General features: G+C 32.3%; 1 protein-coding gene across 1 annotated transcript in view; it reads left to right on the forward strand.

Annotated features, from left to right (window-relative positions):
- The first annotated feature begins 8,894 nt into the window (after positions 1 to 8,894).
- Positions 8,895 to 17,275, forward strand: part of LOC128240613 (dipeptidyl peptidase 4-like) — a 252,517-nt gene continuing 244,136 nt past the window's right edge. The window contains exon 1 of the mRNA XM_052957306.1: positions 8,895 to 9,139. Coding sequence (XP_052813266.1) covers positions 9,059 to 9,139 — 81 coding nt within the window. The 5' untranslated portion in view covers positions 8,895 to 9,058. The remainder of the gene's footprint in view (positions 9,140 to 17,275) is intronic.

Raw genomic sequence — 17,275 nt, forward strand, 5'->3', positions numbered from 1 at the left:
ACGAAGTGTTTTAAACCATTTTTAATGAATATATATGATTCTTTATAAACAATTCAACATATGTTATGATGTTTGCATTTATGTAACTATGTGGTGTTTATACGTTTTGTCTCTACCTCATTGTGAAACAGGTGTTGCTATTTTTCGACTTCTTGACGTGCAGTATTGTTTTACGGATGATAGCAAATCTTCTAACGATAGCTATAGCTAGTTTGTATGAATTATGTCTGAGGTACCCTGCATCTGTAATTCTTAACAATTCGCATCTATGACATGCATAAGGAATCAATCGTTTTCAATATAAATTGAGGGTTGGTACTACAGTTTACTTGCATGAGAAAACGGAGGTCGACAGCAAAACAAAACAATATTGGATTGAGGTCAAGGATAAGTTCTGTTTAACAAGAACATCAATCATTTAAATTGCAACAGCGCTGTCATTTGCATCGTCCTATGAGACACAATGAGCCTTTTACGAAGGCTTGTAAAAAACACTTGATTGATAACCCTTTATAACACATTTAGCTACAAAATTGGGATGTGTTGACGACTTAAACAGTTATTAATTTCCCAACGGAGGTACTCAGACCACCGTCTAAGCAATGAGTAAATAGTTATAAATGCACACACTTTGTTGCATCGTTCATGAGACTGTGACAATCTTAAATCGATGATCCCAAATGGTTATTGAGGGACGGTGTGTGTGTGCGTACGTGTGTCTGTAGTATCATTGCATTTCTGAATGTTTCACTTCTTATCATGCCTCGAGGACAATGATTGCATATTTTTACAAATGGTTAATGGGAGAACCAACCATTTGGCATTTTATGTAACCCAGTTTCAAAAACACAAATGCCCTAAAGATAAAGGACGTATTCTTAAGACTGTCTAATTGTACTTATTCACTTAGTCAGGCTTTTCCAAGGGGTTTGCGAAAGTTACTGGGAAAGTTGTGATCTCGATTTAAATACGAATATGTTTAGAACAAAGACATAGTCTGCAAATATTCATTTTCACAATACCAAATATCAGCTTAAGGCTCCCCCGAGGTTTATTTGTATCATGAAATGGCCAAAAACGCTTATTGTGTCAGAACACATTTTGTAAAATTGCCATTTATCGAAAGCAATCTCCGGATTCAACACGGTTCGTTGTTCCTACAGGACGGTATTATTTGGCGTTATTCGGAATTCCTAATCGATCGTAACACATCTGCTTATCAAAATACTTCAATGAAAGCTTGGCAAAGAATGAAATTATATACACAGTACTTTCATTATTTTCATAGTTCATCGTTTGCTTACCAAATACTCCGGAGAGAATCAAAAGCTGTGTGTTTAAAGAAAATAAGATCGATTGCAGTGAAATTTGTTTTCTTTATTTTTTTTTATTCTAAATTGTTTTTTTTAACTTAATCTTTTTAAAAAAAACTGCATTCTTAGCAAGTTCTTCATCACAAAGTTGCGGTTTTATTATTTTTATTTTATTATTTATTATCAAATTGCAATTTCAGACACATTTTCTGTAGCCAAACATCTAAAGTAGACCCGTTGAATAGGCAAAAATATATTGCTTAATGTGTTGAACGTATTTTTGCATAAATGTACCATTGAATGTTTACAATTCTTCACAATAAAGCGTATTTCAACTGCTTAAGCCGGTTTTGTCTAACGTAAATCTGCCACACACAAAAACAATGCATTGAAATTGCCATTTATATATATAAGAAGGACTATGCATAACTAGCTCTTTGTAACGGAAATCTACGTTTCAGTATACATTTGTAATAGTAAAAATATTTTCTAACAGTGAACAGTACGGTATACGGCGGCCTTGGTTTTAGAACTTGCTATAATGAGACAATGAACAGTACGGTATACGGCGGCCTTGGTTTTAGTACTAGCTATATTGAGACAGTGAACAGTACGGTATACGGCGGCCTTGGTTTTAGTACTAGCTATATTGAGACAGTGAACAGTACGGTATACGGCGGCCTTGGTTTTAGTACTAGCTATATTGAGACAGTGAACAGTACGGTATACGGCGGCCTTGGTTTTAGTACTAGCTATATTGAGACAGTGAACAGTACGGTATACGGCGGCCTTGGTTTTAGTACTAGCTATATTGAGACAGTGAACAGTACGGTATACGGCGGCCTTGGTTTTAGTACTAGCTATATTGAGACAGTGAACAGTACGGTATACGGCGGCCTTGGTTTTAGAACTTGCTATAATGAGACAGTGAACAGTATTTACTCTTTTAATAATGACCCTCAATATAACTTTATTTGCTTTTTTCATGTTGTTACAAGTATCTTAAAGCACGTGTGAATATAAACGTTTAAACCAGTGTGCTCATGTTAGTGTATATGAATCTAGCGATTTAGGACATATATTCAGTACCGCATGGGACGTTAATACGATATAAGTGTATACTGCAGTGTTGAAAAATGCTGAATGTCAAACGGCAAATTGATTATTAAGATACAAATTATAAATGCCAACCTCATGTCTTAATTTAATATCAATCATAGTAATACGACTCTACTAAAAGTATGTTTCATATCAGCGAATATGCATTTTTTTTGCGTCGGCCCCTTAATGACTGACTCGTGTGTTTTATGCTTAAAGTTTGTTTCAGATCAGCGAATATGCATTTTATGCATCGGGCCCTAAATGAAAGACTCGTGTGTTTTATGTCCGTTCGTTTGTGGAGATTAGTCTGATAGTGATTTCGTGTAAGCATCCGGACATGCCTTTCGGAAGGCAACATTGTCATTGTTCCTATAGGATGATGCTATTCAGCAATATTTCGGAATGCCATGTCTGTCTAAACACATCTTTATATCTAAATACTTTACACAAATGCACAGTTCTTTTAGCCTCTTCAAAATTCATCGTTTGTTTACCATTACCCAGGGGACAAAAGAAGTATATGGTTTCTCTTTCCATAGGATCGATCGTGGTAAAATTCGTTTCTTGATTCGTTATTCTCAAATAATATTATGACTCGGATATATTCTTCATTTCGGATAATATCCGGATCTCATTTCTTTTCGAACGAAATGGTCTCCTCGTTAATAAAACGTATTTGCTTTTAAGTAAAACAGTATGTTTTGCCCTTTTATTCAGTTATTGGTAGCTCATTATTGGAAATTGTAATGAATAAACGGAAAGCTTTTCATTGCCTTATCCTTTTTTCACAGGACATGGCCGGATGAAGCACACTTGTAGGTTGCTACATTATATTAGAAAATATGTAGTGAGTACTTTGCCTTGGACATAAATAGAACGATTGATATTTAATCTGAAATAGTTGGAAGTATTTGTCAATCAAGGCTCAACCACATAAATAACTCAACATACGTTTACACTATGGTTATAATGTGTTACAAAAGAATGCAAATAGTAGTAAGTAATAGTAACGCTTTACCAAACAATATTCATTTAGTTATCTTCATTTAATAACAACCATATTTGCAAATTGTAGATTTGTCATGTCTATTTTATGGTTGTTTCTTTTCTTGTATCGTGTTATGTAACATAGACTTATTGTGCTTAAAACAAGTGTAAAAACTAACGCTTTTAAACCATTTTACTTGATCATTGAAAATACTTTTGATAAATGTACATCAAGAATTAACGAGAAATTTCCGTAAATCATTCACCAAAACACCCGAGTAAAAGGGGGCAATACAATACAATACAATACAATAGTGATTTATTTGTAATGCATAAGGCCACCGGCCCAAAATACAAAAAGTAAAAGGGGGCAATATCCGCCAGATATGTTGATATGTCATTTATATAACTTTACGTATGCATGAATGATAACAGAAAGGGGTAATGTCTCAGCTAAATGCATAACACCATCCGACATCAAATCAATAACCGCAAATTATTATATAGATCGCATTTAAATAGGAAATGTTTCACGTCTATAATTCGGCATCGTTAACGTATGGATATTCTCTGATCTAATTTTTCCTCCAATATGCAAGAATCGTTCTTATTTGAAAATATACCCTGGACCTTATAAATATAAATCGTTTGTAACCTCGCGAATTTCGTGTAAAAAAATATAATATTCAGTGATAACTTAATGCCATTAAGGTATTCGATTGATTATGACAAATATATAAAAAAAATGTGTAATATCTTGAAAACGATAAAGATTCAACAAATATGTTTGTAAAATTCCAATTCCAAGTTATTATGTTTGTAAAAGACAGATAACTTATGTTTGTAGAAGAGCTATTGATGACACGATGAAACTATCGTGTAACGTTATTTAAGTAATGTCCGGAACACACGGTGTCACACACTGTCTTAGTCGACTATGTGTCAATGTCGAATCGTACCGAGGACATCCGTTTGTGAACAGCTGATTATTATTGACTACTTGTGCTCGAAGACATAGGATTTATGGTTGTAGAAGGTCGATTCTTACAGAGGACTAATGCTTGTGAAAGACCAATTCATATGTCGATATAATATTTGTGGCAGACCAATAATTTAAGTTAGCGTTTATTGGTAAATATTGTGTATTAAGATGTTTCATATACTCGGTAAAATTATATCATATACAATCATTTCTATCAGTTACTACAGTAACACGGATACCTCTTATTTTTTCATTTGAGAGCTTCTCAATGATGAGTATTCCAGATTGTATTAAAATTCATTCAGAAAATAAATACAACGTTTTCAAACATGTTTTTTGACTGAAAACCTATCGTTTCATGATTCATACTTGGTGCGTTATATCTATTACAGGTTTTCTACGAAGTCTGTTGAATCAATATTTGATTTTACCATATTAATCGTTATTTACAATAAATCTGATAATAACGAATATTTTTATCTACCAAGAAAACCATAGCTAATTACTAGATATCCTTTGTCAATAGTTCTTAAAACTGCGTTTCTATGACAAACAGTAAGTTCTTTATCGTTTCAAATCAATTCAGCGTTGGAACGACAGGTTTCCAGTGTGGAGAAAGGCAAGTTATAAGCAACACGAAACATTTTGACAAGATCATCAATCATTTTAAATTACTTCAGTGCAAAATTGGCACACTTAAGGAAGCATAAATGATTTAAACGGTGTAAATATTTCCCAACGGAATCGTTCAGCACGACGTCTCATCGTTGAGTAGATATTTTGGTAAATCGACAGAAATGTAGACTCATTTTAGTATTATTAATGCGTCTGTGACAAGCCCAAGTCCATGATCTCTAACAAATTATTTAATGGCGCTGTTTGTGCGTTCGTCCATCCGACTGTGTACCTAAGGAATCATTTCACCTTCAGATGTAACTATTATCATCATACTTTAATGACAATGTTTTTGTTAGTTTAAAATTGGTAGATTGGACACAGTTATTTCAGCCAATATTTGTAATTCCAGCTTTGACGCAACCCACCTGTGCCATCGAAATACTGAAATGGAGGGTTGACAAATAATTTAATATTTCAGACCACAACAAATCTACGAGAAAATTACGTGGACTTTTTGAATTAGTCAACTATCTTTGCACATAGAGCATAGAACACAAAACTTGATATACAATACATATAACATATCTGGTATATTTCCTGAAATTTTCATAGCAATACATAAAATGTTCGCTGAATTACCTACCATTAACGGCATATGGTTGAAATTGACCGGCGAAATCCACTGACGTCAATGACGTTGCGCTCATAAAGGGTCACACTTTTTTGAAGTATTTTCCACCAAACAAATCACTTTTCATGGCGTGTAATCCACTGTGTATTAACATTTGAATACCTATCTCTAGAAAAACGTGGATATCGCAATATGCACATTAAATCGAGTTCATGGAGTGAAAGAAAACGATGTCCTCTACGCTGCATCTTGATTTCTCGGACTACCACAAAATCCATTGGCGCAAGATCTGGCAAGTATGGCGGATGCACGATGGTATCCAAGTCTAACCGACTGGGCTCAATCCGGGTTTTCAACATATCATTTCTATTTTAATAATAATAATTATAATAATAATAGTAATAATAATAATAATAATAATAATAATAATAATAATAATGATAATAATAATGATAATAATAATACCTTTGAAAAGTAATCTGCATTGATCGTTTGACCATTTTTAGACACTTTGAATAAGATAAAAAAAAATATTTAGACGAAAAATGTAGAAAATGTGTAAGAAGACCACCTTATTCTTGATCACCTTTCATCAGAAATGTTTCGCATTTCATAAATAATTTTATTTCAATCAGTTCATCGAAAGTCGAAAATCGACAGAACCAATGGCAGCAATTACATGTACATTGTTCACAAAATCATACTGATTGTAAAAATGACAAAGAAATGTATACATCAGATATGATTGACGAAGATCGCTTAAAATCGGTCACAAAATTTAAATAAAATGCGCAATTTTCCTTTACGATAGAGTTCATATTTTGTAAATTATTAATCAAATTAATTGAAATTCGGGGCGAACTGAGCGAGCGATGCAAGATATTCGTTCTTAGCCATTGATATATTGCAAATAAGTCCCATCTTAGATTATAGCCCGTTTGAACCTGGCCTTGAAGATCCTGGAAGTATGACAGCATGTCTGTTAAAATGTACAGATGCAATTCTTTAGTATCGAACTTATTGATTGCAGAAAGGCGGATTCCTTAGTATGATATAGGTTAAAATCTCAAAGCTAAATAAATTCAAACATGAGAAGAAAAACATTAGTAAATTAAAAGCTTTGTCTGTTTTACAGCTGCTCTCATGCAAACGTGTAAAACAAATTTAAACTTACAAACGAGTTAATGAAAGATGTTGCGAAATTTTGCTCAGAAGAACTTTTAATTAACAGATGGATAAACGAAATAAAACGTTCTTTCCCCACCCATGGGCAATTTATGCAGCCAAGTTCTAAATAACCTAAAGTCGTAAAGTTGAAGTACAGATCCATTATTACTCCGTTTTAAAACTCTTTAATTATAACGTTTACACTTTGGTCAGGCTTGTTTTCCAACGGGTTTGAAATGCTACCATGGAGAGTAATTGAATGTAGAACAGATATGTAAAGAAATAACAGATAATGAAATTCTTTGCTAGGAAAATGACAAATTAAATCGATTATTCATCTCCTAGAAACTCACTACCGATTTAAGTTCGAGTGGAAATCAGAATAATTTAAACAGTAGTTTGTCAATTTACTTTTCTTAAGATGTCACGCAAGCTTTTGCAAAATTGGTCAACACAAACGCGAAATCCTTAATTATCTTGTCTTTAGTTTACTTTGCGATCTGCTTTTGTTAATACGAATACATGAGAAGTGCCGAAAACAGTTTCTTGGATTACGTGTTCATTGTATGCTGTTTTAAAATTGATAACTGCTATTCCTTGTAACTTCCAGTTTATAAGACGCACTCTGCAATTTTTTTTTTGACAATATAAAGTACCAAAAACCTTTGTAATATCCATATATAGATAGCAATCTCCAGATGCAAAACTGTTCATTGTTGCTACAGGACGGTAGGATTTGGCGCTATTCGGAAAACCAGCTTGATCGAAACACATCTTTTTATTAAAATACTGATTAAAACATTTTTAAAGAATTAAATAATTTGCACAGTACGTTTATCCTCTTAATATTTCATCGTTCGCCATAGTTTGAGCCATTTAGAGACATTAAACATATTTAACTTTTTGAAAATGGCCCGCCATGTAGCTTTCTTTCGTCATTTTTATGTTTTAAAACGTGTCTTAAACCACATGTGATTTAAACGTCTAAGCCAATGCTAAATTTCTCGAACATGTTTAATTCCCTCGTGACAGGATTAAGATCAGCTCACTTTACTAATAAGTATAATTTATGTGATATTCTGATGTTCATTATGTTCCCAGCATCATTTAGTAATTGTATACTGCCGCGTTGAAGAATAATAAATATCAAACGGCAAGTCGAGTTATATGATACATTTTTAGAAACACCAAACCTTATGTATGTCGTCATTCCTATGTCAATATCGGAAAATGTAATACGACCCCACCTTGAGTTTGTTTTTATTTCCGCGTTGATGAATTTTGAAACAGAATAAACGTATTGTTCGTGATAACGTTCGCTGAGTTCTGTCTCATAACTATGATTGACTGCCATAGAATACGGTTAACGTATTGAATGATGACAATAAATTTTGTGAGTTGGACTGCGAGAATAATGTTCTCGAAAATTTATTGATAATCGTAATAATTTATCATTTGGAAAAGCCATAGAAGGATTAAAAATGGTATTATTCAACATTGACAATGCCCCACTCATTTGAAATAATAACACAATTAGTTAAATTCATTAAGGAATATCAATGGATTCCATCAATTCAATACAGAGTCATTACCGGCGCGCTCATCCGCTTAAAACCAAATGCTCTTCGATTGAAATATTCCAACTAACGGATTTGGTCTAAAGACCAAACGTTGTATCAATGATAGGTGCTTCCCGTATCGGAAATCGCAGAAACACAGACGGGATGAAAGCGATTGACTTGCACCGTATTCTACCATTGGACTAGAATATAAGCAAAATAAACGCGGAATACACAGTGACTGTTCTACGCTATTGTCATATTTCGCTAAATAATAAACAAACGGTTAATTATATTAATAACGTTGCTGTCATGAGAAATTATGCTGTGGAAATTAGCTTCAGATGTAACTAGAATAGGCGTTGATGATGCTAAACGGAGATAAAAAATAATAAGCAGTAAACGCGAATTCTTTAATTCGAATAGACAGTATTGATCATTGGTACCACATGTCAACATAAAAAATGAAAAACTGTTATGTTACAAGTTATATGTAAACTGTATTACCTGTTTTACATAACACTGTTCGTCAGAATACGTATAATGAATTCAAACTATTATTGAAAATTGTATACTTTGTGTGTAAATTCTGTATCTTTAGAAAAGACAAGTGTTACCATATCAGTCGAAGTTTAGGTAGACCTAACCAGATTGAACATTGCAAAAAGCAAACTTCTACGGGGATTACCAAAGGATCAAAATGAACGCGTCAACTTCCGTTTCTATAAAACAATCGCCTAAGGGTCGAGGTAAAAAGGGACAGTACCCGCCTGATTTGGAGGTATGTCTATAATAAAACTCCTTGAGTTATTGTTTTATTAGTTTCAATTTACTAACAAGCTTCTTTCACGACAAGTTAGAACGGACTGGAAATATGTTTGCATTTATATAAATAATTTTGTATTTGTTTGCTTGGATAAAAATAAATGCTTGGTTAGTTTAGTTTTGTTAATTCGGAAATCAAGGTCTTATGGTGCCGTCGAGTAAAAGTGAAGATCATTGAAAATATGATGATTCATCAGTATGCTGAACGGGGACGCTTTCACCTTGTGGATTTATTGTATATAATTGCTGTATTGTATTATATTCTTTTATCAATATATGCCAAAATGTAAAATGTACATTTATTTCCTGCAACTACCTACATGCAAACACAAATCACAGGAATCATATTTAATTTCAGAAAAACGATTGAAATACGTGAAAGTTATTGGTGGTTTACAGATATACATACTACTTCGTTTTAGTTTTTATGTATTTATTGGCTACTGGACTTGTCATTTAATCTATAGAGCATTATCGTTAAATGTAGCGACATAATTGAATATATGCCACCACATGTAAATGTCAGACCGATTATTTTACGACATTCGTGACATGTAGCCCGTAGAATATTAACCTGTATAAGGAAATACGTAAGACACAAAATCCATCGTTTGGTGTTGAACTATCATCGAATGTTTTGGCACCGTCTTTTCCTAGGGATGATTTCATAAAAATAACAAGACAATAACAAAGTACCAAAATTAATTAATCGCTGTTGTGTCTTCTCATTAAAATGTTTGTCTCGTTTCTGCCAAATTAATTTCTCCGAATGTCCTCACATTTCCTTCTTGTTTCTGTTTAAAGATGTATGGCGGTTCGCAGTATTGCACTTCATCTTATAATTTGGCAGTGTTTTTTGTCTGCAAATGTGAACACTAATCGGGATAACCCATTCACCTCCATGTTTACACGGAGCGATAATTGTCGATTATATTTGATTTTCCATGAGATATCTATACTGTATACTTCTCTAAGCACTTTTTTCTAACCAAAAAAAGGACAAAAACAGACCTTGCACAACAGCAGGATTTTGATTGATTTAAAGCATGGAATTATAATTTTGTCGGAAGTCATTCATAAAATAAAAAAGTCACCAAAATCAGTATTTATAACTTACTGCATATGATGATTTTTACGTGTAAAACATTCTTCAGCACTGATAACCTGAAACTCGTCAATGCAAGACCGAAACAGATGTTATTTATTTATTTTTCTATGCTTTGTTTCTTTGGTATCTGGATTTGAGACATTTAATACAGACTATTAATCGCATTTTTTTAAAAAACTGAATATTACCCTTAAAATACTACTGCCAATTAATGTATTTAGATTCACTCTTCTGAACAAAAGCAATTCGATTTGATCCTTTAAGAATATAACTGTTTCAGTCCATTCATCAACTTGAAATATTGACGTTATCGATCTTAAATAAAATTCTGCTTCAAAGGTTAGTCCCTAATTTGCTATTTTCAACTGCAAATTATATTGCACGTTGGTCGAACATCTTCAAAAAAATATTTCAGTGGGGTCAACTATGTAAATGAGTACATCGCTTCTATGTGCATACCTTATTTAAGAATATTCCTTTTTAATGAGTGTTAGAGATTTAGCGCTATAGTACATATTTCCTGCTTGAAATCATATCGAAATCTTCTTCCTTGGCATGATCAATGGGTTAGGTAACACTACACTATGTCTAAGATGTGGAACATTTAAATCTTTTATATTTTTATTTTTATTATAGTACGCGGTTATTATAAATGTATCCATGCGTTCCTAAAAGAGCATTACATTGTTATATATTTACCTTAAGACAAACAACAGAACGGGCTTTGCGACAGAGCATTTGTTAATAACAATTAAGACGTAATAAGCAGCGAATGTGTCATACTTAAAGAACCAAAGCGATGCATAACATATTGTACTTCCCACGGAAACTATTGGGACGGTGGATAAATAAGTTTGTATCAGAAAAGCACACATATCGATGCTGGTGTTTTATTTGAGTTTTGCAACGTTGTTTATCTCGTTTTGTATAATAATGTTGTGCCGTAGCTATGTGTCCCAAAACATAATATCCGTTGGATATTTGTTTACTTGGTTTGTCCCTCCTGTTTCTATTGTAGTATTGATGTACGCGGTGGATGCAATGGACGCGACATCTTAAACGTGTGTACATGCGTCCTCCTGTCTGCCCGAGTAAAGGATAGTATACTTATGAGTCCGAATTCAACACTTTAATGACTACGTATTGTAGCATTTACATATGCAAAGGGGGATCACGTTTTGAATGATATATGCATATTTCTAGCTCTTAAGACAAGCATCTGCTCCATCTAAATGTTCTTATTTTATTATGTTCTTATGTCACCAAATGATTGATAATTTACACAGTATTTTCATCCGTCTTATATGTATGTTAATTAGTACCCCGGAGGGAACTTGAAAGGATAAAGAGTGATCCTCGTGTAATATCGTCTATCATTAATTTTCATAATTAAATTAAAGGTTAACTCAGAAATAGTTCTCATTTATAAATCCCCGAAGCCAATTTGTTTTCAGCAAAACGCCCAAAGCAAACATCAGGTTTTACATTCAAATGTAATATAATTATTTTAGAATCATTATGCACTCACCATTTGTTACAATCATTTAAAAAATCAATTAATAATGCGTGCGTTCATTACAATTTTTTAAAATGTTTAACCGCTTGAAGGTTGATGAATTAATCATGTTGTTTGAATTCACACAGCTCCCGAGGGACTCTTTTATCTTAGCGAAGCTTTTAACCTAACAAGCTGGTTTGACTATTTTTCTCTTGGAAATTTAGCAATTTAATCAAACAGTTTCAGTCCTTCTATCCCAAACTTTATTCAGTAATTGTCACATAACTTTAACACTTTAAGGTCGAAAAGGCAAGTCTCCCATTATAATTAACACGACTGAAGACATCGTAACATTTCTGTATTAGCACAACTTGAGGTTCCCTGGAGATTATAGGAATCATTAAGAAAACAAATGATGGTGCTATTCAATTTTAACAACTGATAAAATAGGAATATGTAAGTGAAAGATATATCAAACCTAACACTGCATTGAAATATAAAAAGAATAATCATTTGGAATCGAGCATTTATTTAGGTTGTTAACATATTAGAGACACGGAACACCATAATTGTACAATTGCTAAGATGCGAGAAAACGATTGATATATATTAACACCTTATTTATTAAGAAAACTTATTTGGTAAGACAGTGAAGTAATTTATAATAAAACATACAGTACGCTTTGAGCTTTGTGACTGTTTCGTGTGTTTCTATAGGTAGTTGTATAAGATTGCAGAAAATGTGTTTCAATTTGAATCTATACTTAGTGTCATCTGGCTGTTATAGGTTTTGAACCTTTGAACCCGAAATACCAGTTTTCAAAATTATTTTCAGGTTCATTTTTTTAATGCTTTAGAGGAGCTCATATAATATTAAAATAGTATCAAAAGATAATTAAATATCTATAGACATGCTTAGCATAAATGACTTATGAACATACGGCGTATAGTATTCTTTTCTTATTAAAGTTTTATAGGCTCAGACATTGACAATTATTGTGGTGAAATGTAAACTATCTGCTATATTCAATTATAAAACATCACCGAAATTTGAAATTAGAGCCATTGTGATTATCAATATGTAAAAATGATTTAAAAAAATACTTTATTTTGCATCAAGCCGCAGTTTTTTAGGCTAAAATGTTACAAAACTGTGGTTATTGTTTGTTATTGGTAACAAAAAGTCGAAACAACTCAGTTTTTACAATCTTTCAAAGTAGCATTGCCAATATAAAACTATGTGAATGAGTGCTCATAAGTTTCATATAGTCAAAATGTTTTCCCGACTGCATGCTATATTCGTCTCAAATAAATTAAATTAAGTATACATTATTGTTTTTTTGCCTCGTAGCTTTTGAAATTGGATCTTTTCTTTAAACATAAAATGAATTTGGTATGTCATAACGCTTCAGTGTAAAACTCATGAAATATGTATTATACCCGTTGTCTTATTGAAAAATTAACATAAGCAATGATGACTACTTAGTGATGTTATTTGGTTCAAGAAAGTCAATAAATCGTGAGTGTTTAGTGTAAAATATTAACACCAAGCAAATCCCCACCAACACTAAAAATTGACACGTACAGCAATAAAAGAGTCTGTGTTCAAATATTTTATAATTGAATTAAACCAATAACAATATATTTTAAATTGCCACCATTTCCTTAGTTCGCGATTTGGATGACAAATTATATATGAACGTTTTATTCTCCTTTATCTCTAAAGATGCACTCTTACTCCGAATTAAGATTTTCCACAATTAATACAACTGTTTTAATATACCAAAAAAGATTAAATTAATGTCGAAAACAATCGTTCTAATAAAGGATACCGAGTTTAATTTGACAGAGAGGTGCAGAAAACACGGTCTATCTATCTTATGAGACGATAGTAGATCACAGTAAATCATTTAGCACTCACCAATCATTTAATATATAGTTTTCAGCTATTAAAATGCGCAGTTGCAAAATCTTTATCAGAAAATAATATTGTCCATAAATGCATTATTAAGTAAGTAGTTAAAAGCTTATCAATCAAAATTTATGTTTGTTTTACATGTGTATGTTTTCATTTTGAATACGAGTGTCAGTTTAAGTGATGTTGGCAATGAATAAATCCATTTGCCCTTAATGTATGTCTAATGATTTCTAAATATCTCTGAGAAAAGTGTATACAGTTCGAGCCAAAAAGTCATAAATTCTATTCTTATTATTTCGAATTCATGTATTAACGATATTTATATTTCAAATAATGTTTGTCAGTGAAAACAAATTATTAATACAAAAAAGAATATTTCTTGAAAATAGTTCAGGATATTAACTATAATTAAATTTCTATAGCCATGTAGTATTATAAATTTCAACAAAATGATAAAAAGATGCAATCAACAGTTTTTATTTTATAATGATGAAATGTGAATTGTGAATATCAATTAAAGTGCGTATTTCAAAATCGACGTATCTGAAAAGAAATATAATTAAATAGATATATCTCAACATTAAGTATATGGTCGACAAAGTCTATGTCAAGCTATCGTTTAAAATTGGCATTTGTCTGCTTACGCTTTAATAAACGCGATCAGTATAGGAAGTATAAAATAGAAATTTCTAGTCTTGATTGCCCAAGGGAAACATTAAGTAAGAAAATAAGAGAATTTGATCATAAATTAATCAAAAGGCTTCTGCGTACTTTCAGAATGTTTCAGATTTAAACTGTATCTTCATTATGATGCTCGTACATAAAAGCCTTCAGTGCATATGATTTATTGATTAAATTATGCATTATGTTTGCACTATTATATGGCTATACGAAGCAAAGAAAGGATTACCCGAAAGAGTGCTTTAGTAAATTGAGATAAATATGTGATCACGAGAGTGTATCATTGTCTTAAGAGTTAGATTAAGGTATAAAGTTTAGTGCCGTTTCATATTATAAATAAACTAAAATGAACTTCCAAGCAGCCAAGATATATTAATGTATTAATTTAGAAAAAGGCAATGCTTATGTTAAAAACTACAGAAACAAGCTCAGTAGCCAAAGTTTTTAACATAAACCCCGTTTAATGGCACAAGGTAAACGCCAAAGACATAGAACACTAAAACAAAAATTTAAAACAAGAAACAGGCAACAACAGCACAAAACTCCAAACATGTGCACAGTTCATATATGCTATGTACAAATAGGTATGTTTATCAAGGATTGTTAGTTACCGCCTTGGTACGGTCGGTAAAATGTCAATTTACATGGGGTTTAAACCAGTTGGTGCGCACAGCCTCACCCAACAATCCTGAATAAAGTAATAACGAAAATGAACGTCATCAAATTTCCAGGTGTATCTAAAAATTTGGTTTTCTCGTTTTTGCCTTAATCCCGTTTTAAATAGGACTTCTTTAATTTACTATTAATGTTTAAAAACTAGGTGTATTTGTCAAGGAGTGTTAGGTACCGCCTTGGAACGGTCAGTAAAATTCTTGGGCTTTAAACGAGTTTACGTGCACAAACCTCACTCTTATCCCAACAATCCTGAAAAAATGAAAAACGTTAAATTAAAGTAAATCTTATCAAAGTATGCATCAACTTGAGGAAACTTAATAATAAAACAAATAATAACTTAATAGGTAATAAGTACTTCAATGATTAGAGATCCCAACTCTATCTGCAGACGAAGGAATACAATTTCCACTATATTCGCCAAAGAACTGTGTGTTTTGTAATTCAAAAACTACTTGACCATGTATAGAAAGTAAATATTGCCACTCACTGAACATTCAACATTTACAAACAAACACATACATAATATATTGAACTGACAGTTAAACAAAATTACTGCCACTTTTCTGATAAATTTTAATTCAAGTTCTCGTGAGATTTCAATACACAGAGAGATCTAAACCTTAAACTCCAATTTGAACTCTGACAGAAGTCAGAACGGCTAGAGAATATGTTTGGATTGAAAAATATTTTTGTACCAGTTTGCCTGAAGAAGCAGAAGAGAAAGTTCGTTGTTTTCTTGTCAGTTGCTTGCACTCGTAAATGGTGCCGACAAGTCAAAATGAAATTCACCAAAAAAATGATATTTTGATAAGCATATTATTTCAAAGGATATAGAATCAAATCTCATGATTTGCTGTAAGGGAACGTTTTTACATGGTTAATGTATACTAGAATAATTTTTATAAATATGTTTTTCCCTTCTACCAATCAATGTACTTGCAAGAGCCCGTAAAACCTACTGAACCGGATAAAACCATTAAACGGGATGTATGTTTAAACGTTCGACTACAGTGCTTGTTTCTATTGTTATTCATAAAAAAATAAATATTTATGTTTGTAGAAGAGGAATTACATTTGTGGAATACCGTGGACTTATGTTTGTGGAAGACCGATTGTTATAGAATATATGTGTTGTGGAAGGTCGATTCTTCCCGAGGACATGTATTTGTGAACGGCTTATTATTATCGAGTACTTGTTTTCGAAGACAGAGGACTTATGGTTTTAGAAGGCCGATTCTTACAGGTGACTTTTGCTTGTGAAAGACCAATTCGTATCGTGATATATATTACTGGGATACCGATAATTTTTGTTTGCGATTATTGATATACACCATTGATCATGGAACTTTTCCTCCGTAAATATATTGTTAATGTGTTAGCACTATCATTACTATCAGTAACTAACAGTAACGTGGATACTTTGGTTTTTATTTTATTCTTATCTATTGAGAGCTAATCAATCATGTTTATTCAAGATCGTGTTTAATTTTTTTTAATAACAATAATGTCTTCCAAACATCGTTTTGACTGCAAAAATATCGTGTTATGATTCATATTTGGTGTGTTATAATTATTTCAGATTTTCTCGTATATTGAATCTATATTTAATGTTACCGTAATAATATTTTAGCTCATTTGTGTAAAACATGAACTAGTTATCTTTTATTAGTATGTCTTAAAAATGTGTATCCATGACATACAATTAGTTTTTTTTATCGTTTTCAAATCAAGTTAAGCGTTGGTATTACAGATTTCTAGTGTGAAGAAAATGAAGTTATACACAAAACGCAACAAGACCTTTTGACAAGAACATCAATCATTTAAATTACTTCAGTGCACAATTGGCACACTAAAGGAAGCATAAACCGTGTATTAATTTCCCTACGGAAAAACATTCAGCCCACCGTCTCATCATTGAGTAGATATTATGGTAAATTACAAGAAATGTACTAACATTTTCGTATTATTAATGCGCCTGTGACAAGCCCATGTCGAAGATCTAAAAGGTGATGCTGATGATGATGCTTGCGAAAGGAAAATTTCGCAAATATGTTGTTGTTTTTTAAATCGACGCGAGCAAAGTGAGCGATGGAAGGTATTCCTTCTAAGTCATTAAGATATTACAAATAAATCCATCTTAGATTATAGCCCGTTTAAAGCAGGCCTGGATCCAAAGTATGATAGCATATCTGTTATAATGTAAAGATGCCAT

This window comes from Mya arenaria, chromosome 7 (assembly GCF_026914265.1).
Source record: "Mya arenaria isolate MELC-2E11 chromosome 7, ASM2691426v1".
Taxonomy (NCBI): domain Eukaryota; kingdom Metazoa; phylum Mollusca; class Bivalvia; order Myida; family Myidae; genus Mya; species Mya arenaria.